This window comes from Nicotiana sylvestris, chromosome 1, assembly GCF_000393655.2.
Source record: "Nicotiana sylvestris chromosome 1, ASM39365v2, whole genome shotgun sequence".
NCBI classification, from domain to species: Eukaryota; Viridiplantae; Streptophyta; class Magnoliopsida; order Solanales; family Solanaceae; genus Nicotiana; species Nicotiana sylvestris.
In genome coordinates, this window is record NC_091057.1 from 182,091,163 (window position 1) to 182,116,556 (window position 25,394).

A 25,394-nucleotide genomic window follows, 5' to 3' on the forward strand; every position below is an offset into this window, starting at 1 on the left:
ATTAATACCTTACATATTCTCGTATTTCTTATATCTCGTATATTGCTGTTACTTTGTTTTTATGGTATTTATGTTATGTTATGGATTTTATGGTATTTTATGTTGTTTTATTATGAGTCTATTGATAGTACTAATATAGTGTCTTTTGTTGCCTCTTTGAGCCGAGGGTCTCCTGGAAACAGCCTCTCTACCCTCGGGGTAGAGGTAAGGTCTGCGTACATATTACCCTCCCCAGACCCCACTTGTGGGATTACACTGGGTTGTTGTTGTTGTACTTAATATGTTATTGAAAAGTTAATTACACAAATAGCCGGTAATATTCACTGTTTACTTTTCTACTAATATACATAGATTATAAACTGATTATACACAATTATACAAATGTAATACATAAATTATGCATATATTAAACCTTCACTTGCTATTTTTAGTTTAAACGGTTGGAAGGACGGCTATTTGGATTAATTCTTCTTTGTATATAAAGCAAGAGTTGATTGATACTTAAAATGGATAGTAAATAACATGTTGAGACCAAATAATTAAAGAATTTAAATTTCATACACTAACAGTGTGTAATGTTTTTACGCTATAAAGATAAATACATGTAGCTGTTATAAAAAATAAAATAACTAAACTCGAAACAAAAAAATCGTTACATGCTACAACAAATAGTGTAAAGAAACTTACATTTGTCAATATATATACGTTAATATTTTACTTAAATTGATCAAGATGGTTACATTTGATACTCCAAACTTTGACATTAAAGTTTAACCATTTTTGTTTGGTAAATAAAGAAAATGTAAATAGTCAATAAACATTGACCTTAAATGACATTTTAAAAGTTATAAATGTGTACCTAGATGAAGGATATTTATATCCTATAAACAAGAACGGACATTAAAGTTCACCCATTTTCGTTTGGTGAATGAAATATATTTATCTTCATCAAATTGTCAATTTATTTACGTGAACAACGCTGTTGCAATGGATGGTTTTGTATTCTTTACACTGGTGAGTGGTGATTAATAATAATTAATTAGTTTTTTTTTTTTAAAAAGATATATTTATCTGTCTTACTTATTTTAGCAACTTAGTAATTTTAAATTATGTTTGTTTTTATTATGGCTTATTAATAATATTTATTTTATGCGATTTTATTATCTTTCTTGTTGAATATTTTAGTACAATGACATAACTCATCTCATATTTATGTTATTTTCTTGAAAACACCTTATATAGTTCCATCTTATTAGGATGAAGGAAATATTGGAGCACAAATTCTATGTTTTGTGCCATGAAGACTTTATGAAGAAAAAAATCCGAAAAAACTCGACAACCCGATAAAATTGATTTGGTTTGATAATTGAAAAATTCGAATCAACCCGACCTATGCACACCCCTAATGACCAACATACAATCAACTTATAAATATATAGCGGGAGAGGAAATTTATTTCCGGCACTCCTCTTTTCATTATCAATTTCTTTTTTGGCTTTGCACTTTGTAGCAAGGGGAGCAAGAAGGTTACGTACGAATCAGCCGAACTCAATAATGTTAGTCTAAACTCTAAATTTATTTTAAAAATTTTATTAAATACGTACAAAAATTAAAGTCAAAATCTAATTAGTAACACATAATGTTGCTATTTTAAAATTTAAATCCTGAACTCTCCCACGAAGGTAACTCTAATGTTAACACCTGGAATCAGGGGCGGCCCGTCCTAAAGCAAGTAAAGCAACGGCTTTAGGCCCCACATTTATGGAAGTCCCATTTTTTTACACTTAATAGGCTATATATAATTTTATTTTATTTTTTAAAAGTTATGTGAAGTGAAAAAGTTTGATTTCGCGAAGGATTTGCAACTGCTTTGATTTATGTCAAGGAAATTGCATTTGAAATTAATATCGAACCCGAATTTCATAAGAAACGTGAAATATATAGGAAGAAATAATTTGAGGAGAATGTTAATAGTGAAATCTCAAAATCTCTCGAAGAGTCCTTTAGAGTTGATTACTTTTTATACATACTCCCTCTGGCTCATAATAAATGACTTTTTAACCTTTGTTGTGCCCCTTAAGAAAATAATGACTCCTAGAACAAAAATGTGTTTTGACTGAATTATCCTTCATTAAAATTTATATGTTGTTTACTCGACACATTGAGATATGTAAATAAGGACAAATTTTGGAATAATAAAGTTAATTCCTTCTCGATTATATAAAATGACATTTATTTTTGGATCAAAATAAAAGTCAAAAAAGTTACTTATTATGGACCGGAGAGAGTAGTAGACAAGGTTATTTTTTCACTTTAAAATAGATTTGAACAATTAGAGGCATATGAAAATATTTTTGGTTTTTTATTTAGCGGTAAAAACTGAGATCACTAGATGATGAAAATTTAAAAAAATATTGTCTTCATGTTGAATGTTCCTTAAATCACAATAATCAACCTGATATTGATAGTTTAGATTTATTTTCTGGATTAAAAATATTAAGGAAAATTGTAGAATTAGAAGATAACAATTTGATCGATATACTCAATCAAATAAAAAGATTTGATTATTTTTCAAATGGTTATATTACTTATAGAATAATGTTAATAACTCCTATTACTGTTGCTTCAGCGAAAAAAAGTATTTCAAATTAAAATTGATAAAATCTTACCTAAGATCAATCATGTCTCAAAGATATTAAATGAATTAGCTATATTGTCAATTGAGAATGACTTATTAGGAGAAATTGATTATAAAAATAATAATAATAGCTTTGCAACTAAAAAAAGTTAGAAAAATAGATTTCAAATAAAAATAAATAGTAGACTTCAAATAAAAAGAAAATATTTTTTATTAATAAAAAAGTTAAGGCCTCTCGTAAAGTTTGGCTTTAGATAACGAAATTGGTCGGGCCACCCCTGCTGGAATATGCTTGGTTTGTTGAGATATAATCGATTAGTTTGGCCATTTAGACTAAAGTTATTGACGTTTTTTTTTAATGAGTAACTATTTTAAAGCAGGTCGCCTTGTGCAAAGGCGACCTACTCTAAATAAGTTTTGCCCGGGACTCACAATGAGGCAATTGCCCATTTCAACAACCTTTGCTCTATGCTTGTTTCCTTTATCCCATTCGATGTGGGAAAACTAGCCAAGACCAAATAAATTAGTTTTCATCGATAGACCACTGGAAGCAAGCATTTTGTAAAAGCTATAGCCAATTTAGCTTTGAAATTGAATTTTGAGAACACATTCCTATTAGGAAAATAATATTGTATCGCCGCTCTCAAAATAATAGTCAAATATATATATATATATATTATGTATGTTATACATAAATTATACAATTTTTCGGCTACCAAATATAAATAGTTTCTGGCGCAAGGCTAAAAGTTTTTTAAAAAAAAAAAAACCTTTCTATTCCTTATCGAGAAATTTTCATAAAGCACTATCTTTTAGTGGTAATTAGCTATCTATAGATACTATTTGCTATATTACGGATTGTAGATACATTTTCTGTTGTTATAAGATGTATTAGATGTATATAGCTATTGTATTCATGAATACAATAGCAAAAATAGGTGTGAATCAGGGAAGTCCAGCTAATCAGTTGTTGTATTCGAGTGTATTCAACTGTATTCATGGCGTGAAACATGAGATTACAGCTGGACAGATTATTGTATTCGACTGTATTCACGGCGTAAAACAGGGGATTACACTGTTTTTAAACGGAAAGTGAATCAATTAACATAATAGACTCCTAATATAACTCAACAAACTCAATTATAACACACAAATTTTGTATTTCCAGTTATAAAAAAGATTCTCAACCGAAAAATACCCCAAAAACATAGCAATCTTCAGAGAAATTATATAATACATCTAAATACATAAATTATATTAATTAAAAAATATATATGAATACATTCATGGCATATAGCGAGACAGTAAATACAATGAAATACATAGAATACAACGGGATACATGAAATACAATGAAAAAAAGACAGTGAATACAATGAAATATATGGAATACAGCGAGATACATTGAATTACAATGAAAAAAAAGACAATGAATACAATGAAATACATGAAAATACAGCGTGATACGTTGAAGAACAAACTCTATCGTCTTTGTTCAAGAACAAACTCTATTTTCCGGCGAATCCGTCGTCGAGCAAAAACCTTGAATCTCACTGTTCTTACGCATCTTGTACAGTAGCCGAGCAAAAATCGTGGCAAGACGTAGCATATCGTTTTTGATATTGCATCTTAGAATACTGAATGAGAAAAAGAGGAATATAAGAACCAACACGGTTAAAGTAAGAACCTAGGCCATCGATAGATTCTTAAGGAACAATGAGTTTCAATTAATTAAATCTTTAATATACCCATTCTCAGTAGCTTATCAGAGGAAGAGAAGGCAAAATCACCGTTTGTGACTAGTGGTAGGAGATGTGGGTGAGAGAAATTTTGAGATTGAGCATCGTGTTTTCAGGGAATGGGGGAAGAGAATGACATGTATCAAAGTAGAGAGAGAAAGAAAATAGTGTAACTGAATAGCGTATTTAGTGGTTTAGGGATATGAGGTAACCAAAATTAGATATTTTGCTATAAACATTTAAAGGTATCTATAGAATATATTTTTTTTAAATAGTATTTATTTAAAATAAATACGGTATTAACCTTTGCTATAGGAGATAAAAATTCCTTTATCATGAGTTGCCACCCTATATCAATAAAGTAGTTTATCCAAATTGACAACTCAAATTTTCTATACACAGTTATAAGTATATAATTTGCCTCCTAAAGCTATTAATAGTTGAAAAATATTTATACAGTCATTACATAAACCTAAACCAAATAAAAAAGATTTGAACTTTATTTAGTAAAATGTTGTAAAACAAATTGTCTCTATATGGATTTTGACAACTTACTTTACCTGTTTACCATACTTCCCAAATTATGTACCAACCAACACTTACCATAAATGGTTACCGATTACATTTAAGTAATCTGATAGTATAAAATAAAAACTTACTATCAGCATATAAAGGATTTAAGTTATACCATACAGAAAGTATAAAATAAAAAAAATATGTGTAATTTAACCACTAATACTAGTTTTTTCTTTTTATCAAGTATCAATTGATAAAAGTTTACTCGCACATTTTATCATTAAATCATAATTAATTAATTCATATTTTTACCTTAATTTATAACTTAACCATAGTAACTTAGTATTATAATTTAGTGTAAATACACTGTATAAGTAAATTTTTATTAGTATCAATTAATGTTTATCAATAGATTTATTTTAAACCTTGATTAAAAATAGAAGATGAGCATTTGCGTAATTGGTAAAGTTGTTGTCATGTGACTAGGAGGCCACGAGCAGTATCTTGCAAAAATGTAGGATAAGGCGGCGTATAATAGATAATTATTGTCCGGTTCTTCTTCGGATCCCGCGCATAGTGGAAGGTTAATGCATCGGATTACCGTTTAATTAAAAGAATATAAAGAAAAGTAAAGTTTTTCTTACATTTTCTAATGTATAAATATTAAACCTCCCATGAAAATTGGAAACCTCAAAGCCGTTGACGAAGTACCAGCTGAGCCCAAGATCGGAAACTCAGAAAAAAAGCTTGTCCGATCTGACGGAGTGTTTAAAACTGATGACGGCAGATTTCAGTTTGAGAAATTGGGGTAAAAACTTAGGCCCCCACAACATTCTCAACGGCCGATGGTTCACAGTTTTCGCTTCAATCTTGATCTTGTCAGTTTCTGGTGGCACTTACTTATTTGGTCTTTATTCACAACATGTCAAATCTTCATTGGGTTATGACCAAACAACCTTAAATTTATTGAGCTTTTTTAAGGATGTTGGTGCTAACGTAGGAATTATAGCTGGGTTAATTAATGAAGTTTGTCCGCCTTGGGTTGTTCTTTTAATTGGATCAGTGATGAATTTTTCAGGGTACATTTACTTGTGGTTAGCAGTCAACGGTGATGAATTAGTCAAACCACAGGTTTGGCAAATGTGTTTATGTTTAATGATCGGTGCTAATTCTCAGACTTTTACTAATACTGGTGCTTTAGTTACTTGTGTCAAGAATTTCCCTGAAAGTAGGGGAATTGTAATTGGATTATTAAAGGGTTTTGTTGGTTTAAGTGGTGCAATTATAACACAATTGTTTCATGCATTTTATGGAAATGATGGGAAATATTTAGTCTTGCTTATTGCTTGGCTTCCTCCATTTGTTTGCTGCACTTTGCTTAAATATGTTAGGGTTATGAAAGTCATTAATCGTCAAGAAAATGAGGTCAAGATTTTCTATCAACTTCTTTATATATCACTTGGTCTAGCTGGATTTCTGTTGATGATCACTATTTTGCAGAATAGTATAGCCTTTAGTTTGGTTGAGTATAGATTGAGTTCTTGTATCGTGCTACTTTTGCTATTTGCGCCTATAGTTATTGTAATCAGAGAAGAATTAAAACTCGGGAAGAGTAGGAAACTAGTATTTGATGAGTCTGTGCCATTGAAAGGAACAGAACAAGTGAAGTTACTTTCAAGAAATCAGGGAAAAGGAGTTTCATGGTTCAAGAACATTTTTAAGCCACCTGAGAGAGGTGAAGATTATACAATTTTGCAAGCACTTTTGAGCGTTGATATGTTGATTTTGTTTATTACTACTATCTTTGGAGCTGGTGGAACGTTGACAGCTATCGATAACATAGGCCAAATTGGTAAGGCTTTAGGATATCCTAACACCAGTATTGCAACATTTACTTCACTAGTGAGTATATGGGGCTATCTTGGAAGAGTAGTTTCTGGCTTTGTCTCTGAGATTTTCTTGACAAAGTATAAAGTCCCTCGTCCGTTGATGCTTACTTTGGTGCTTCTTCTATCTTGCTTTGGCCATATTCTTATAGCAATGGGAGTTCCAAGTTTTCTTGAAGTCGCATTGGCTATACTTGGTTTTTGCTTTGGAGCTATGGCACCATTGATATTTTCAATCATATCTGAACTTTTTGGCCTTAAACACTATGCTACATTGCTCAATTTTGGCGGCGCAGCTAGCCCAATTGGAGCTTATGTATTCAATGTTAGATTGGTTGGTCATTTTTATGACAAGGAAGCTTTGAAGCAAATGGAAGCCTTGGGACTTTTAAGGAAGCCTGGGGACCATTTGACGTGCATCGGTATCGAGTGTTATAGGCTTTCTTTTCTGATAATTGCTGCAGCAAGTTTTGTAGGGTGTATTGTATCATACATTTTGGTTCTTAGAACAAGAAAGTTCTATAGAGGTGATATATACAAGAAATTTAGGGAGCAAGCTTAACTTTTGGAGGTTCAAAGTAAGCTTGGCCAAATAGTTTCATTCTGCCACACATTTTGTAACATGCTATGATTTATAGCTAAAAGTTTAAGTCCTACTGATCCATTATAAGGGATATGGAATATAAATTCATGTCATACTGTAATACATCATACACAAATCTAGAAAATAGATTGACATGTTGACAAATATCTAGGATTCTTGGCTCATGATATTTTCTGTTGGACTTTGGCGCATATAAGGTTCTTGTACTGGATTACTTCTGGATGGATTTTATTGAAAAGAAACGTTTTGCAAAACCACATTATTCATTGTTTTTTTTTTTTTTTGCAGCTTCTCCTATGCTTCATTTAAATTTTTAACTTTTTTTACTCCCTCTGAAAGGGGCATTTGCATCTATACCCGCTTTTTGGATCACGTTTTAACTTGTGTCCGCTTTGCAAATTTTTTCGCGTAACTTCAGCATATGGGGCTGAAGTAGTAAAGGCAATCACGCAAAACTTCAGCATTCTAGTAGACGGGCTCGAAGTAGCAAAAATTGCTGAACCAAGTGTGCTGAAGTTTTTGTTTGTAATTGCTGAACTTAAGCATAGCAGCTGAAGTTTTGTTCTCTATTTGCTGAAATTTTTGTTTGTAATTGATGAACTTAAGCATAGTAGCTGAAGTTTTGTTCTCTATTTACTGAAGTTTTTGTTTGTAATTGCTGAACTTAAGCATAGTAGCCGAAGTTTTGTTCTCCATTTGCTGAAGTTTTTGTTTGTAATTGCACTAAATAAGCTGAAGTTTTTTTGTCCTGGATTCATTAGTTTTGTCATTAAGCTTTTTCAAAAACTTGAGCAGAAAATGCTGAAGTTATTTAGTTCATTTATAAAAACTTCAGCACTAAATAAGCTGAAGTTTTTTTGTCCTGGATTCATTAGTTTTGTCATTAAGCTTTTTCAAAAATTTCAGCAGAAGATGCTAAAGTTATTTAGTTCATTTATAAAAACTTCAGCACTAAATAAGCTGAAGTTTTTTTTGTCATGAATTCATTAGTTTTGTCATAAAGCTTTTTCAAAAACTTCAGCAGAAGATGCTGAAGTTATTTAGTTCATTTGTAAAAACTTCAACGCTATATAAGCTGAAATTTTTGAAAAAGTTTTCTAACCTACTAGATAAATAATCAGATTACCAACAGTATCTAAATCATAAATTTTGGAAACAATAACGTGAAAAGAACAGAATTATCACGAAAAGAATTACTAAATGTGACCTTAAACTTCCCCTACGTGGAAATATTCACAAAATTATTGTCTACTAACTTACGTAATTATTTATAATTTGTTTTTAAATAATCTGATAAACATACTTATGACAATCATCCCATGAACTGAAGTTTCATAACAGCACCAACAGAAGAAGAAAGAAGAAGAAGAAGAAGAAGAAGAAGAAGAAGAAGAAGAAGAAGAAGAAGAAGAAGAAAATGAAGGAGGAGAAGGAGGAAGAGAAAGGGGGCTGAAGTTGTTTAAAAAGTGGGTACAAGTTAAAACTTTTTTTAAAAATGAGTATAGGTTAAATGGGGCGACCAAATAGAGCGCCCCGTGCAATTTTTACCTCTGAAAGTTTCTCTCTTGTTTTATTGTTAACGTGCAGCTTCTTTTATTTTTTCTAGACTTTATGCCACTTTTCTTATGTTATATATAACAAAAGTTACATTATTCATAGCTTCTATAAAATTTTACATTGCCCTTTTAAATGCTTATCTCTTGCAATAAATGGCCTTCAAACTGAGCAAGAGACTCAATGTAAAAGAATGCATGCTGGATTTAGATGAGCTTAAATGGAATAACATGAACAATGAGAATTCGTATAGTTTCATTTGGAATTGAGGCGTAATTGTTGTTGAGATGAATATGGCTCAATCAGATGCAATAGCCTCAACAAGACAAAACAAAAGTAATGAAGCCGCCTCACAAAATACTAGAAACACTATACAAGTAACTCAAGTGGTACACTGACTTGGATCTTGGACAACCAACAGAGGGTGGATGCATAAAATACAGGTTACTAAGGGATGTAAGTTTTATATGCCAATGCTAGTGACTAAAAAAGATCCTTCTCCGTATACATAGCTTCTACTGCAAACAAAGCAATAACTCTGGTTCTCTACATCCAAAAATTAAACTAATGTTACCAGAGATGATCAAGAAAACTGGAAAAGAAAACAATTAAAGAACGCTAACAAACTACAATCGTTTCTCTGTTTTTGGGTCAGAGTTCAATGTAAGTACAAATCACATTAGCCAAATGATAGGCAGCAATCCATCTTGTTCTTTTCTTCTTCTTCTTCTTCTTCCTTCTCCACTTTCTCCAAAACCGGCAAAAGTTCAGTCGGCCCTTGGGCTGCTGCCACTTGTTGATGGCCTTTTCCCAGAATATTTCTGTTGCAATAACAAAAGAAACAATATTAAACACTTCCTCAAAATGAGAATAGTAACCTAAAGTTGCCTGCATCAGCAGCTCGTATGCAAGTTGAGAGATAAAACTACTCTTAGCTACTGAGATTACCTGCTTTCCAAGGTTGAATGGGATGTATCTGTATTTAATCATGTGCATAATTTGTCGTCTCATGGTAAGGACAAAAAGAACAATCCAGTAGCACAACAATATAGGCCAGAACACAGGAACATCAAAAAGGGAGAAGAAAGTCATCACAAATGCCACACAGAAAGCCTTTGTTATGGCATACCTGAAAAAAATAAAGAAACAGTTTATATTGCTGCTACAACCAAAAGGTTCAAGAAAGTACTATAAACGGCCTAAAACATGCATAAAACCTCTTCTATTCTATGTTGACTACATAACAAAGATACGGGGCAGCTTCACACCCTAACCACTACCTTCTAATAAGGCTGGCTGGGATCGGCTAAATGAATTCTGGTATTTATTCAGGCCTGTCTGATAATGACCTACTGGAGGAAAAACAAATCTTCTCCTTTCTTCAAGTCCTGTTTCTTACATGCAAAAAATAAGCCAGCACAAGGTCTTATGCAAAAAAGTGCAGTGTTTCACAACAGGAAATTCATGCACAAGGGACATAAATGACACACCATGTTAATTTTGAGGTGGTGGAAGACCTTCTAAAGGACCACCAAACGGAAGAAATCAAAGTAATAGGCAAAAGATTACAAATAAGCAAGAGCCAAAAGAAAAAAAGGATAAATAGCTGTAGGCGCTAGGCTCGATATTCTCTTTAACAACCATGACAGACCTGGGTAAATATTTCTTTGAAAGGGTTTAGTACCAATCTGCAATCTCCTGATTCCTGAAGTGCCGATACTCTTATACATAGGACAGACACATTCATCAAAAATCATATCATAGGCCAGTACACTTTAACCGGTGAAAATTAATTAAAATACCAAGACCTTGTTGCCCAGGGAAAATGGAACTCAGGTGCTACTACTTACGAGATCTTTGAAATACAGATATGGTGCAGCAACTTAGCAATAATGAAAAAGAATTTGTATAAACAGAACCATAATGCAAGGTACAACATAAATGTTGAATATGATGGGCAGAATTTAGAAACAGCTAAATATACGGTCATGGTGCTGTTTCGAGGTATAACGAAGATGTTCGTGCTGCCATGTCAAATACTAAAAGCTCCAAGGGACAAAATAAGTACAATGGTGACGACTGTTATAATTGACAAAAGGCAAATCAATTAAGAGTTACTTCAAATGCACATATGCGATGAGGTTCTAATGCATCAATAAATAGTATTCAAAGTTGACCAATAGAAACATTTCACAACGAGATAAAGCAAATTGAAGTGATTCTGATACAAAATACAAAATGGAGAGATGACAACACTTTCTCCTTTGAAATTAGCAAGGCAAAAACCACATAAAGTAGAAACTATTACCAGAACTTGAATTCCGGGAGGCGACGTATGAAAGGCTTGAATTCATCTGAACCTTTAGTTGGCAACAAAGGTCCGTCTGAAGGTTCCGACTCAGGGTCAACAAGAGGTGACAGGAAACCGATCAGCAAATTGAGTATATAGATGCCCAAACCGTAGGTAACAACATAGAATCCTTGAACATAATAAACCCGCAGAGCATAAAGCAATGCTAAGACAAAAGTTCCAATCCACCTATATGTAGCATGAGGAGTAGTTTTATCTAAATAGTATTGGAAAAGTTTTGAAAGTTCAAGCCTCTGTTTGTTCAATGCTGCAGCCGCTGAGGCACCATCACCCTCCATAAAAACTCAACTTCACAACCCTAGAAGTTCCATAAAACAATGCAATAAGATTAACACAAGCAAGACATTGTGCTAGAAACAGTTAGATATACATTGCCAACTGAGTGCCCTACTTACTCAAGTTAGGAAAAAGAGGAGTTAGGACTTAGACACTAGGAAATTAACACTAGTAAAAAGGCTGATCGCTCATACCACACACCGTGATATCAATCATTGACACATGAACAACGATACCACCTTCTTATTACTAGAAAGTTGCAACACCCTCCATGAATTCATTAAAAGGCACCCAACTGTCACACTTTAAAATAAAATAAACTGTTGCTGGCAAAGTGACAGGCTAAAACAAAACCCATAGAAATCACATGTATTCCCGTTCAATGGTAGTTGAAATGCAAGTCAAGAAGGAAAAGAAGTTTGCAAGATCAGATGAAACATCTAGAATCCCCTATGGGGGATCAATTCTGACCCAGACATGTGTAACCTGCCAAATCCGTCCAAACTAGGCGAGCTTGAGTTGGTGATGTACTTATTTAAGATAAAGTGGGTTCAACTTCAGTCACAACCCAAAGATCCAAAGATAACGTGAGTTCAACTTCAGATAGTAGTCACAACCCATCATAGTTTTGTGAAAGGGGGGGGGGGGGGGGGGATTCACTTAAAATGTAGGATATAGTTTCATTTTATCATGCAATTATCTTTTAGTAAATCAATTGTATAGCTAGAATTAAAAGAAAAAAACAATATAAAATGGAAAAGTGATGATTGATTTCAACGTTGACCAAAGCAAACTTTGGGGAGTTGGGACTTGAAGTGACTCACCCCATCATAATTTGATACCTCCGGTCCAAAATAAGTGATTTTTTGGTTGTTTTCACACATATTAAGAAATTTACCTTTTAACATTAATTAGCAATAAAATTGACCATATTAACCTTTATTATCTCTTCACATAAATATTCCTAACACATACTCCAACATTAATTACTCCAAGGGCAATGTAGGAAAAAAATAATTAATTCATTCTTGAAATTTGGAAAAATCACTTATTTTGGACTGGAGGGAGTACCCTATAATCCTCCATTAATAACATTAAAGTCAAGTTCATTCGGTCCAATGGAACCCAGCTGTAAATTACTAAGAATTACAAACAACGCAAAGAAAATAACAATTAACGCATTCTTATTTATCCTAATCATAAAGATACCCAGAGCTAAGATCACATTAAAAAATCATTACTAAACAAAAAAAAAAGGAAAATATATATTCAAACAATAATAAGAATCAGATCCGAAACTGGAAATTAATACAATAAAACAAAAATCGCCATATGATACGACAATAAAATGGAAATTTTACATAAATGTGTGGCAGTCCATGTTAGCTATTCGGGTTAATAGAAAAATTAGGGCTAGAGAATGACGAACGAACATTTGAAAAAAATACAAAAAGTACCTTTGCTGAAAAGCAGTGAGGAGATTGAGTTTTGAAGAGGGCGGGCAGAGGAGAAATTACGATCGGATCTGTGCTCTTACTTCACTCAAATGGGTCTGCCGACGAACGGAGAATTTTTACTATTATCTTCTTTTCAATTTGATATATTTTGTGCTTTGTTCCCCTTTTCACTATTTGTCATTTTCTATTCCCCCTACGTTTTCCCATTTCTTTTCCTTTCTTTTTTTCCTTTTACATAATTAATCAGGACTATAGAGTAGTAATTTTGAATTTATGTTACTATGATTGTCAACTCTTTACTGTTAAAACAATCTAAACAAAGATTTTATATTTATCCAGTTGTAACTAGATTAGTTAGTTTGTAGTTGACCATACTCTAATTGGACTAGATATGTAATAACTCCTAATTAACGCATAATAACCAGCTTATTCAACTTACCTATATAAAGTAAAATCCGTTGCGAGAGTCTATCTACAATATTAAAAGAAAGTAATCCAAATAATATTTTTATTTAGAGTAGAGTGGTGGGAGGTGGGTTGGAGTGAATGAAAAGTTCTAATTTACTGTTTTTTTATTATTCTGCTATTTGTTAATATTATAAGATGAAGAACTATCAAATAAAATTTTAAATCCAAAATGAGGAAAGAAATTTTTTGGCATGAATTGACATTTATTTCAAAACAAGTTAAATTTTATATATGCTTGTTTAAAAGTTAAGAATATTGCAAAGATTTGCGTTAATTTGGACGGATTGGATTACAACTCATTCTTTAGCCGAAATTTTACCTCCTATAGCAAAGATTTACACCCTATTTATTATAAATAAAAACCCTTTTAAAATATTATTTTCTATAGTTACCTTTTAGTTTTTATAGCAAACTATGTATTTGTGGTCACTTCCTACCATTAAGCCATTAAATACGATATCTCTTATTTTTCTCTCTCATTCTTTCAGTTTATTCTTTCCCAAAATCACCGCACAGTATCTTATTTTTCTGTACGCGATCTCTCTCTCTCTCACAACGTCATTGTCTTCCCCATTGTTGAACCACGATTCTTCTTTATTTACAGGTTCTCTCTCTAGATTGTTCTAACCCTAAAGTAGATTTGCTGGATTTCATCTATGTTAACATGAGTTTCAAAATGTCTTGATCAAAGTTTCTGATATGAGTTGTATCTTTTCCCAAAGTGGAGCGGACATGATTTGTTCATAGCTGAATTGATTTTGAATGTTGACATGGAAGAGGAAAGGACAAAGGAGAGGGTGCCAGCGGCTAATGAGATTAGGATTAGGTTTGGAGAAATGGCTTAAACCATTCGCATATAATAATGAAAATGTATTTGCAGGTTCATCAGCAACCATTGAAGCCGAAAGGAGAACAAAAATACGCAATGACCCTAACTGTAGATGTATTTATATGTATTCGGGTTCACGTACATTAATTTTTAGTCTGTACAATGATTTTCTCTTCTTGTATTTAGATGTATTTGATAAGACGTACAATTATTTTTATTTTGTACAGTGATTTAGTGTTATATTCCGATGTATTTATATGTATTTGAGTTCATACAACAATATTTTTAAATACAATGTTAGTTCTATTATTTTGATATTATTCATCAACTAGTTATGAATTCAATCTTACTATATTCATATGCATTTCAATCTAACTGTATCCATCTGTATTTAAAATAACAATACAATGAAATACAGTAAAATACTCTCAATACAAATAGAAAATCAATGGATACAACCAATGAAATATACTCAATAAAGCAGTAATACCATGTATTAGGAATAAATAAAATATTGTGAATACAAAGATAAACTTGAATATATTGAATACAACTGTTTGATATAACAGAATACAAGCAATATGTTTATTATGAAATATGCAGGCAGTAGGTTACTATTATAGGTTGTATCCGGCATAAATACATGATATATTCATATATAGAAAATCGAACTTCAAAATACTTATGTAGATACTTGTATCGATTCCGAGCAGAATCTCGAACAATGTCAGGAAAAAAAAACTCGAACTATATCAGAAAAGAGAGGGACTGAAACTCTAAAGAATGCTCTATTTTTTGGTGTTTAGCATTTGATAAATCTTCTCATTAACTGGATTGATAATGTTGTGTGTTATAATTGATTTGCGTGAGTTATATTAGGAGTGTATTCCGTTAAATTGGGAAATCTACACAAAATATCCATTTTGGCCAAAATAATTACTCACTCAAAACTTTTTACATAATATACCCATGCGATCCAAAATATTTACCCGACTTTCTACTGACATTGCCCTTTCCCCATTAATTACTCTGTCTTTTTGTATTTTCTCTCTCCAGTCTTTTCCTATTTATGCTAACTTTTCCTTGCCATTCTCTTTCTCCTATTGATTACTTTCTTCCTTTCTCCCATTAATTACTTTATGTCTTTTTGTGTTTTTCTTCTCATATTTTTCCTGCACGCTATTAATCTTTCAAAGTATGTGCTTTTGTTTGAAGGCTTCAAGAGCCTCTTTGTATTTTTATTTTTTCCTGCATTCATAGATCAAGATTTAACTCTTCAATCATATACATACGTGGTCCCAAGATTTAAATTTAATGGGTTCAACTTTTAAGGTTTTAACATTGAACTTATTATATTACTAAAATTATGAGTTCAAATCTAATACTTGTTGAGATTTTAATAGGTTTTTACATATAAATCTATGCTTTGTGTCGCAAGTTACGGGTTCAGTTGAACCCGTATTCAAAACGCTACATCCGCTCCTAACCACATACTGCGATTAACTAACTCTGAGAATTATTGTTATTAGGACTTCTTATATGATACGCAATATAATGACAGAGAAAAAATAAAATAAAATAAAATAATTTTTTTAAAAAAAAAAAATAACAAAATGATATATTGTAATAATATGCAATATTCAGCTGGAACTTGAATAAAACATATTTATCCAACAGTATACCACTACTGTATCACATTATATTGTAAGAGTATACTGTTATATTACAACAATATACTATAATAGTATACATATATACCGAAATGATATACTATGCAACTTTTCAGCAAAAATTTAAATTAAAACACAGTTGTCCAATAATATACCGCTATTGTATCACAATATACGGTAGGAGTATACTATAATAGAGTATATAGTTATTCTGCAACGATATACTATAATAGTATATACATACTGAAACGTTATATGGGTAGGGTCGCATAATTATTTTGTATGGGTAGAATCAGGGTAATTATTTTGGTTTTTATGGGTAACCCTGTATATATCCCTCGTTAAATTAGCAGCTTTCCATTATTAAACAACTGAAGAAACCTATTATTATGTTGTATTCATGGATACATGGTATGAATACAACAACTGACAACTGGACTGCCATGTTTTTTAGCTGACTTTTGCTATTGTATTTATGAATATAGTAGCTCGAATACACCGAATACATTACCGTAACAACTGAAAAGGTAGTTACGGAAAGTAATTATGTATATGGTAGCTATAAGAAGTTAATAACCACTAAACAATAGTTATTTCTGAAAATTCGTCTTATTTAGCTCATCTTGACTCAGACCATCTTACCCTGAGTGAGCTTTGGGCAAGGTTTGGCAATGACTCATTTAATGAGTCGGCCCATCTTGACCAGCCTACACCACCGACTTGCCACTCCTATGCGAGACCTAATTCTTTTCCCAAATCTGATTGGTCATGACATATAAATATCAAGAATTACATTTTAAACTATCTTCATAGGCATTCGTCGAAATGCATGAACATTATTTTAAATATCTATGAACAAAAATTCGAAGCTATTTCAAATAATTGTCATCATTCGATTACTTTTATTAGTAAATTGCTGACAATAATTATTAGGTTGAGCTTAATTTTGTGAACGTTAGTACTTTTATTTGCTCTTTCCTTTTCCTTGGGACTTGGGAGGGTCCGATTTGTTTGAAAAGCCGAGGGAGCCACACAATAAGGTGTCACTAAAGTAGCCTAATATATATATATATATATATATATATATATATATATATATATATATATATTGTATATTTGACTAGCTGATGTAATTAGGGCCAAATGTGTAACTTATCCAAAAAAACGTAAAAATAGCACGGTATAGCCAATTTAAGAATTGGTTATTCAAAAATAGCCAGCGTTTACCAAGTCAATAAAAATAGCCACTATTTTGCTGCAACATAGACCGATCCAACATAATATACTGGAGTTCGGTGCACCTGTGTATGAACTCCAGCATATTATGCTGGACCGATATATTTTGCTTGCTCCAGTATATTATGTTGGACCGGTATACTTGCTGGAACTCCAGTATAATATGCTGGAGTTCAAGTATAGTTATGCTAAAACTCTAGCATAATATACTGAGATAATTTTTCGGGTTTTGAAAAGTGGTTTTGCTCAAATTTATCTTTACATGAAAAATGGCTAAATTTCGATTACTTTTGAAACTGAACTATTTTTGAACGACCAGTTGTAAATCAGGTTATTTTTGAATTTCTTCCAAAAAAAAGTGAAGTAGAGCTATCAAGATGGGGTACTCAGCCCAATCCAAGCCCAGCCTTCGCGGACTTTAGAATTTAATAGCCGATCTCAACCCATCGTTTGAATGACCTTAAAACGCTAAGTAGAATTAACCTAAATAGCCGTTCACCTAATCGCTTAAACTAAAATAGTTGATAGATATATAATATATACATAATTTATATATTATACATGTATAATTATGTATAATTAATGTATATGCTATATATATGGCTAAAAAAATAAATAATGAATATGACTGACTATTTGTGTAAAGATCCTCAACCCAACCAAGTGGCCCATGAGCTAGCATATGTACATGATAGTTGGGAGTAGTACTTTTGAATGAGCTTAATTTTATGAATGCTACTACTTTTATTTATTGGGATATTTAATGTAGCAACTGCAAATATTTCAAAATTATACACTCACACACACACACACACACATATATATATATATATATATATATATATATATATATATATATATATATATATATATATATATATATATATATATATATTATAACATAATTATTTTTCCTGACATTTTAGTAGGTGTTTGTGTATTGATTGTTAAATTTATACTTCACGCATTAATTACCCATAATCAAGGAATTTACACAAGAGAAATGACGTATATGTATTTATTGGTTTGGTACTCTTTATGCATACATACTTTTCAACTCTCAACTGCTGCCTACATAGTTTGGAACAATTCTAATAAATCCAAATCAATTGTCACATTTTCGTGTTAAATTTGACTGCATTCGTGCTATAAAACTGTGCAGAAATCAGGGAACTGCAATAATTTACGCAATAAAAAGATAGCACGGTGCACTAAACTCCTGTTATGTGTAGGGTTAGAAGAAGAATCGGTCCACAAAAGTCTATTGTACGCAAATCATAATAATTTATGCAACAATTGCATCGAATTTCACATGACAAACTGTGGTTAATGGATCACCGTGTTTTTTTTTTTGTTTCTTTTTGTTTGTGAATAAGCAATTTGTAAATCCCAGTTTTATAAAAAAAAAAAAAAAAAGACAGAAAAATGTCAATTTATTTTAGCCAGAGAGACCCAAATAGGTTAAGCACAATTGATTGAAGCTGAAGGGGGAATAGTCGAATAGATGGGATTGAGATTGTACAAAGATGACGTGGAATAACAAGAACCATATGTAGTTGTCTGGCAGAATACGTAGGTTCGTGGCTCTTAGAGTTGCCAAAGGAAAAAACCAATTATAGTCTGAGGTTGTTGTTATGTCTCTTGGTGTTATTAGTAGCTGTTATCAATCAATAATGCGTTGAAATAGTATCCAACGTGGACTTTAATTTGTTTCGGGCAATGAACTTAAAAAAAAAATAAAATAGTACGGCGCACTAAACATTCATCGGATCACAAAAATTTATTGTATTAATTTTACTAAGAGACAGTATTAAAAGCTAGTAATTGACTTTTTTTTTTAATATTAACTAATGATCCAACATTATTCTTAAAGCGAGCCGAGCCGAGTCGATCAGAAGCGGCGCTCATGAGTCAGCTTGATATCGTTCCATGGTCTTAGGATTATGGGGAGATATTTATGTGGAAGATATTTTGTGCATATGATCTGGTATCTACAATTAGGCACGTGAAAGATGACATGTCATGGATTACCTAAAATCTAAACACTATTCATTTCAAAAGATTATACATACGCATTATTTAATTTCGTTTTGGAAACTTTTTCATATAAATTGCTAGTTAGAATTTAAACAAAGACAGCCACTTATACAATCAAATACAAAAGTGGTCAATTTGTATAATTCCTTATACACCTACAGAATTCACTACGTATAATACAAACAAATTAAAACAAAATTATGAGGGAGAAAAAATAAAAATAAAAGTCGAAAAAGTGAAGACAAAATGGACCCCAACGTACACTGAGACCATATGTTCGCAGCTCCTAAGATGGCTTTTAGCATGGGAATTTTTGGCTGAGACTTGTGATTCTCCTTCTTTTTCACTTTTTTCTATGGTCTTTTCTTCTTAATCTCCTTCACCTACGAACCATATATACTATGTACGATGAATTATGAATCCATGTCCAAATTCTGTCTTACTGTTGGTGAGTTCATTTTTTAAGCTTCTGTCTTTTGACTTTCTTTTATGGAGTATTTCATACTAGTATTCCCTTCCTTTCCAAAGATGGTTTCTTTTGATAGATTTTTCTTGGTTTCTTTTGATGTTCTTGAATTAGAGCTTGAATCATGGTTAGTTCTTAAACTTTGTAGCAATTTAAGTTTTCTGTTGTTGAATTTTGAAACTGTTTTAGCTGACAATTGTCCTGGAAAATTTCTTGTGGTTGTTAGTATGTATGTTTTCTCTAAAAAATTTTTTTTGGGTGTTTAGAGTAGGTCAACCTAGATCTATTGATCAAAATTGGATCTTTAGAAGTTAGGGTGATAATCTGTTCACTATGCAATTGTGTCAGATTTGATGTCTCTATTTTTCTTTTGATACTTTGTGTCACGATGAGCCTTGCAACAGCCTCTTGCAAAAAACACAGGTAAGGCTGCGTACAATACACCCTTGTGGTCCAGCCCTTCCCCGGACCTGGGCGCATAGCGGTAGCTTAGGCTGCCGTTTTACTTGTGTCAGTAAAAATATAGAGAACTTCTAGTTTTTTTCTTAATTTTTGTATGATATTGGTCTGAGATGAGCTTAAATGTAACGACATGGTCAATGATTGAGGAGTAGTTGTTGTTTTCGTCGTTGTTATTGTTGTTGTAGTAGTATAATTGTCTTTCCATTGGGATTGAGTATTAAAACTATAATTTTTTTTTTTTGATAAGCACTATAATCTTCACTAGCATCTTACTAACAACACTGAAATTCATTATGTGATTAGCATTATCTGATCTAGGGCTGTTTTAATTCTCTTTCAAAGGTAAAGGAGACAGCATCTTGATGAAAGATTGAAGGAAAACTAATATTCTAGTAAGATCTAGAGCAATTTTCACAATGTCCGATCGTGTTACACAATCGTATTCAGATTGTGATGGAAGAGCTGGGAAGTCTACGCATTCAGTTCAATCTGTTTGGATGGCGCATTGGACCAGAACAAGCTACAACGCTACAGCAGAAACACACAATCACGTGCCTAGTGCTAGCGCAAACAAGGAAAACGATCAAGATTCTAAGCTTCCTCAGTCAATTGTTAAACTGGAGACAGTGTCTAGGCTTTCTAAGTCCATCAAAAGATTAAGAGAATCTGAAACTCAAGCATTTGAAGTCGTTAACGAGACCCTCAGGACAAGTTCAAGAACCATTGCAAATGAAACTCTAGGCTGTCGCAGCATTGTTGCACCAAAGCCTTTACCTGATAATCCTATCCAGTATATAACTAGAGAAGGAGAAAAGATGCGGAATCCATTCATAAGATCATTTCTAGCAGCAAAAGATGAAGTGCCAAGATTGGGAATGTTAGAGCCTGAACATTATAATTATCACAATAATTCAGCATCTTTGGTCTGTGAAGAGAAACTGAATGATCAACAAAAGTTACCACATCCTTTGCATGATGTAGAGACAATGAGAAAAAGCAATACTATGGACCCTGTAAGGGGACTAGCTGGATATTATCCCCGCATTTCTCAGACAACTCATAGTTTGTTAATCACAAAAAGAACAGATGCTAATCTGTTGGAAGGAAACAAAGCCGTTGGTAATTCAAGGATGTGGACTGAATTCAATGGGAAGAATGTATCATTAAGTGATAATGATAGCCCATCCAAATCTTTTGGTCATTATAAGGGAGAAATGAAGCTTCAACTTCTAGACTGCTCCAAAGGCAGTGAAGGAAAAGAAAATATTGAAGCGAGTAAGCGTTGTAAAGTTGTGTTAAAGAATGAATCTTCAGCTGAAACTGATACTATGGACATGGATGTGTTTCGGGAGAAGAATCAGCTTTGTGGTATGTACTGTCGTGTGCTGTCTTTAGATCTTGAATTCTTGATTAAAGTTACCTTGCATATCACTTCTCTAATATAAGTGGCTTAAATTTTATTTCAATCGTCATCTTGCTAAGGTGTTAAATGATTAAAGAATTTCTAATGCTTACTCTGAGTGGTAGTTATCCTAAAAGAAAAGAGAAAAAAAGAGGCTTAATCTGAGAGATACTGTTTGAATGTTAATTTTGATTGTATAATGAATCTCTCTTTCCTGTGGCTTTTGCAGGTACGAGTTCTTCCATAGTAAAGAAGGTAATCTTGGGATTTCATTAATTCTTCGTAACTTCCCATCTTTTAACCAGGTTTTCAAGAGTGGACTTGCTTTATTGTCAGTTTTATGTTGTTAGCTGCTCTTGTATTTCTCTTCCTACCAGCTAGTTGTGAAGTATAATGTGAGAATTCAGTGAAATCAAGTAAAGTTAGTTCCAGACACCCGGTCATTGTATAATAAGTCTACAACCAAACATGTTTTTTCAGCAAGTGAGAAATGTTCTTGCTGGTGTTGTCAGTTTCAATCCCTGTACAAAGTCACAAAGTGGGCGAATTTTCTGTGATCTTATGTGTATCTTGCAGCATTCCTGGTAGACTACTGATGATGAGAACATATTTTTTATTATTTGACCAACAGTCTGGAATCTTGACTCTAATAGCAGAAGCAAAATAACTCAATTTTGACCACTTGATATACCTTGCAGGTGAATAAAATGGACCAAAAGTCACCTCCTCGGTCTGCACTTGACTGCTCCAGGAAAGAAGCTGGACGCAAAAGGTTCAACTTGGATATAAACTTGGAGCTCCCTGCTCCAACTGATAATGCAGGGCCAAGTTCTTCCAGAACTGAAAGTTTGGACTTGGAATTAGTACTCGCCCATGCTGAACGGCCCACTTCATCAAGAACTGATCTCTGTCCTGAAGGGCTTCTTGGACAGGACCCTGGTAGTAGATGGGTGAAGCGCCTCAAAGTGGGCGCTTCTGGTTCTTTAGCTTTCGGTACTAAAAGATCCAGTTTAATAGGGGAATCGTCTCATGAGAAAGCACACAAGTTCCTTAGCAAAATGACTAAAGCAACCTTAACTAGCTCCGAACCAACATCTAGTAAACCTCATGGTAAAGAACTGATGGCTCACGATAACTCTAGCTCCTCTTCTATGAGCGTTATCAAGAAAGATTTGGAGGTATTGACTTCACACTCTTGGATTCAAAGGTTGCTTCGTGATGGGGCTACCGCTACAAAAAAGAGGCCGGCCCAACCAGTGGTTGTTTGTGAGCCTCAAAGCTCAAAGTTGGAGACTGATGATTGCCAGAAGAAGCAGCTTCCGAGTCTTGGCGCCATGGCTCTCATGGGAAAGGCAATGAATGGTTTTCAGCCATGTGAATTTCACAGAAGAGGCCCTTTAGTTGTTTGGAACACGGGGAGTTTCTGAAAACTACCAAGTAGAAACAGACTAGAGTGCTCTGGCGTTCATGTGCTCGAGTGACCAGGTGCATTTTGGAGCTTCATGTAAATAGTTGGTGCTAGTAAGTACTTTGTCTTTTTTATTTTCATTTGGCTTCTGTAATTTCTTAGAAGGTGTTACTTTGTATTGGAACATAATGATGAAAGCACCAGACATCTTGTTTCTTGAACAGGCTACTCGCCTGGCTGCTTTCATCTGCGTGTATACAAACTAGGTACTGCAGTAATTACATGCCAAAGAGGTTTGGAGTTTTCTGTTACCGTGATTGGATTATATGCAATCTTGATTGTTGTGGCTGAAACCGAGTTCGTGAGACAGTTGAACTATGCCAACTTTACTTTCTGGAGAACACCTGTGGCTGACAGCTTGAGTGCTCCTCTATTCAGCTCGGATAGTACAGGATTAACCTATAGGAAGCATAATCTGTTTGAGAAGTACAAAGAGATTGATTATGACTCTTGTTAAAGATCTGACTTTTCCTTTGTTTCCTTTTTTACCTGGTTTTTCAATGCCATGTATATCCAACTCAAATATTGCAGAAATTTGGTTGTTCAAGATTCCCATTTGTCTTTTTGTATTTCTTACCTGCTGACAGTAACTTGTGTTTTCCAACATGAGGAGCATCTGATGCTAAATCATCCTTGTTAAAACCAATATCATAAATTCTTGAATCTGTATTTCACACAATCCAGGGGATAAGGAAAACATTATTGGTAAATGATGCCTGGTAACTTGGTTTTTGGAAAATCAGAATATATCCTAATTACATCACAGTGGTCAACAATATACTTACATTGCAATAACTGAAGCAGGGGATGATACACATTACACTGTCATTTTGACTCAGAAGTACAAATTTCAAGAAATGGCAAAACTATTCACTCTAGTACATGCATCACTGGTGGTTCACATTTTGAAAGACCAGAATAAATCCTAATTACATTACAATGGTCAACAAATATACTTATGTAATACAAAGATAGATAAGGTATATCATGGCACAATTACTACAAGATTATCAATTAATATCTAAAGATTACAGTAAGCTTTCCATTACTTAAGTTCATAGAAGAAAAAGTTTCACATTTGTTCTTTGAATAATTATGCGCATCCATCACATTTTTTTCTGCTACTCAATGTAGAAGCGCATAAAACTTAAAGAGGGGGTAAGTACAAAGAGTTCTAAATGCTTCGAGAATAGGTATATCATACCTCCTTTTTTACTACACCCCTCGAAAGGGGCATAGGAGAGTTTTTTCCAATTAAAGTGACAATCGAAACGAGATTTATTTTATTAAAAGATTCAGAGTCGCCACTTGAGATAATTTATGGTGTCCCAAGTCACCGGTTCAAATCCCGAGTCGAGGAAAAGGTTGACTCTGTATTATAGTCCGCGAACCAGAAATTCGGGTAAGGAATTCTGTTAACTCGGGAGAAGGTGTTAGGCATTCCCGAGTTCCGTGGTTCTAGCACGGTCACTCAACTGTTATATTCGGCTTAATTATCTGATTTTAAACAATTATGAACCTACGCAAATTTTAACTTTTTATCCGCTTTTATTCATTTTTTAGAGAAAATTGCAACGTCATTAAAACACGTCTCAAACCACGTCACATAAACGCACCCGTGATCTTTGACATATTTTAACATCGTTGTGATTTGGATTTGGGTCACATAAATGCGCACCCGAATTTAGGAAAGTAATATTATTAAACTAACGCGCCTAAAGCAATTACGAATTTGCAACTTTGCGAGGGCCATGAAAATTCGCTAAATGGCACGCCTCGATTTCTAAGGATAAACAAAATTAATTAAACGAGGGCCATGCAGTTGTCATTTTTGTTCGGCACGACGCGCCTCGATTTATTATAAAAACAATACTTAATTAAACGGGCCTAAGATGTTTGAGCCTATTCTAGATTAAGACTCAAATTGCTTTTAATGGTCATAAACCCAAGTGAGATCAGCAGGTATTTTAATTACATGAAGAGGTTTGGGCCAATGCAAGTATTAATTAAGAGCTGGTTCGAATAAAAAGAACATAAGCATTAGCATATACAAGGCCCTGCTCGTGAAAGGACCTTAGACTTGGGCCTGGGGAGAGCCCAAGTTTTCTCACGAACTGACTCGGCATCGAGTCTAGATGGAGCCTCATCAACCAAATTCGAGTAAGGAAATTGGACTCCAAATGACCGTTACAGAATCACGAAGAACGAATCTACTGAGTCAACATCGTGAACAAACAAACCATTAACATTCTCGAAATAGCCAAATATATAAAGTTCAGGCCCTTATCAATTGAATCTGTCAAGCTGTTATTACAA

At 33.2% G+C, this 25,394-nt stretch overlaps 3 protein-coding genes across 6 annotated transcripts; 2 read left to right on the forward strand and 1 right to left on the reverse strand.

The window, feature by feature from the left end:
• Nucleotides 1–5,582: 5,582 nt before the first annotated feature.
• Nucleotides 5,583–7,636, forward strand: LOC104217867 (protein NUCLEAR FUSION DEFECTIVE 4-like). The gene has a single exon (XM_009768197.2). The coding sequence runs from the start codon at nt 5,670–5,672 to the stop codon at nt 7,338–7,340; it is 1,671 nt and encodes a 556-aa protein (XP_009766499.1). The 5' UTR covers nt 5,583–5,669; the 3' UTR covers nt 7,341–7,636.
• A 1,744-nt stretch (nt 7,637–9,380) lies between these two features.
• Nucleotides 9,381–13,256, reverse strand: LOC104217868 (protein RER1A-like). The gene is made up of 4 exons (XM_009768198.2): nt 13,041–13,256; nt 11,245–11,605; nt 9,885–10,065; nt 9,381–9,757 (listed from the first exon to the last, which is right to left on the reverse strand). The coding sequence occupies exons 2-4, from the start codon at nt 11,583–11,585 to the stop codon at nt 9,704–9,706; spliced, it is 576 nt and encodes a 191-aa protein (XP_009766500.1). The 5' UTR covers nt 11,586–11,605; nt 13,041–13,256; the 3' UTR covers nt 9,381–9,703.
• Nucleotides 13,257–19,580: 6,324 nt separating this feature from the next.
• On the forward strand, nt 19,581–23,630 carry LOC104217869 (F-box protein At2g16365-like). Of its 4 annotated transcripts, none has more exons than XR_708862.2 (5): nt 19,581–19,728; nt 20,551–21,576; nt 21,840–21,865; nt 22,309–23,131; nt 23,223–23,630. XR_708862.2 is itself a non-coding variant. In XM_009768199.2 (4 exons), exons 2-4 carry the CDS (start codon nt 20,625–20,627, stop codon nt 23,035–23,037), a joined length of 1,707 nt encoding a protein of 568 aa, XP_009766501.1. In that variant the 5' UTR covers nt 19,581–19,728; nt 20,551–20,624; the 3' UTR covers nt 23,038–23,630. The 4 variants fall into 4 exon arrangements, 2 of the variants coding, with proteins under 2 accessions (XP_009766501.1, XP_009766502.1); XR_708863.2 differs by having other exon boundaries at nt 23,243–23,630; XM_009768199.2 differs by having other exon boundaries at nt 22,309–23,630.
• Nucleotides 23,631–25,394: the final 1,764 nt, after the last annotated feature.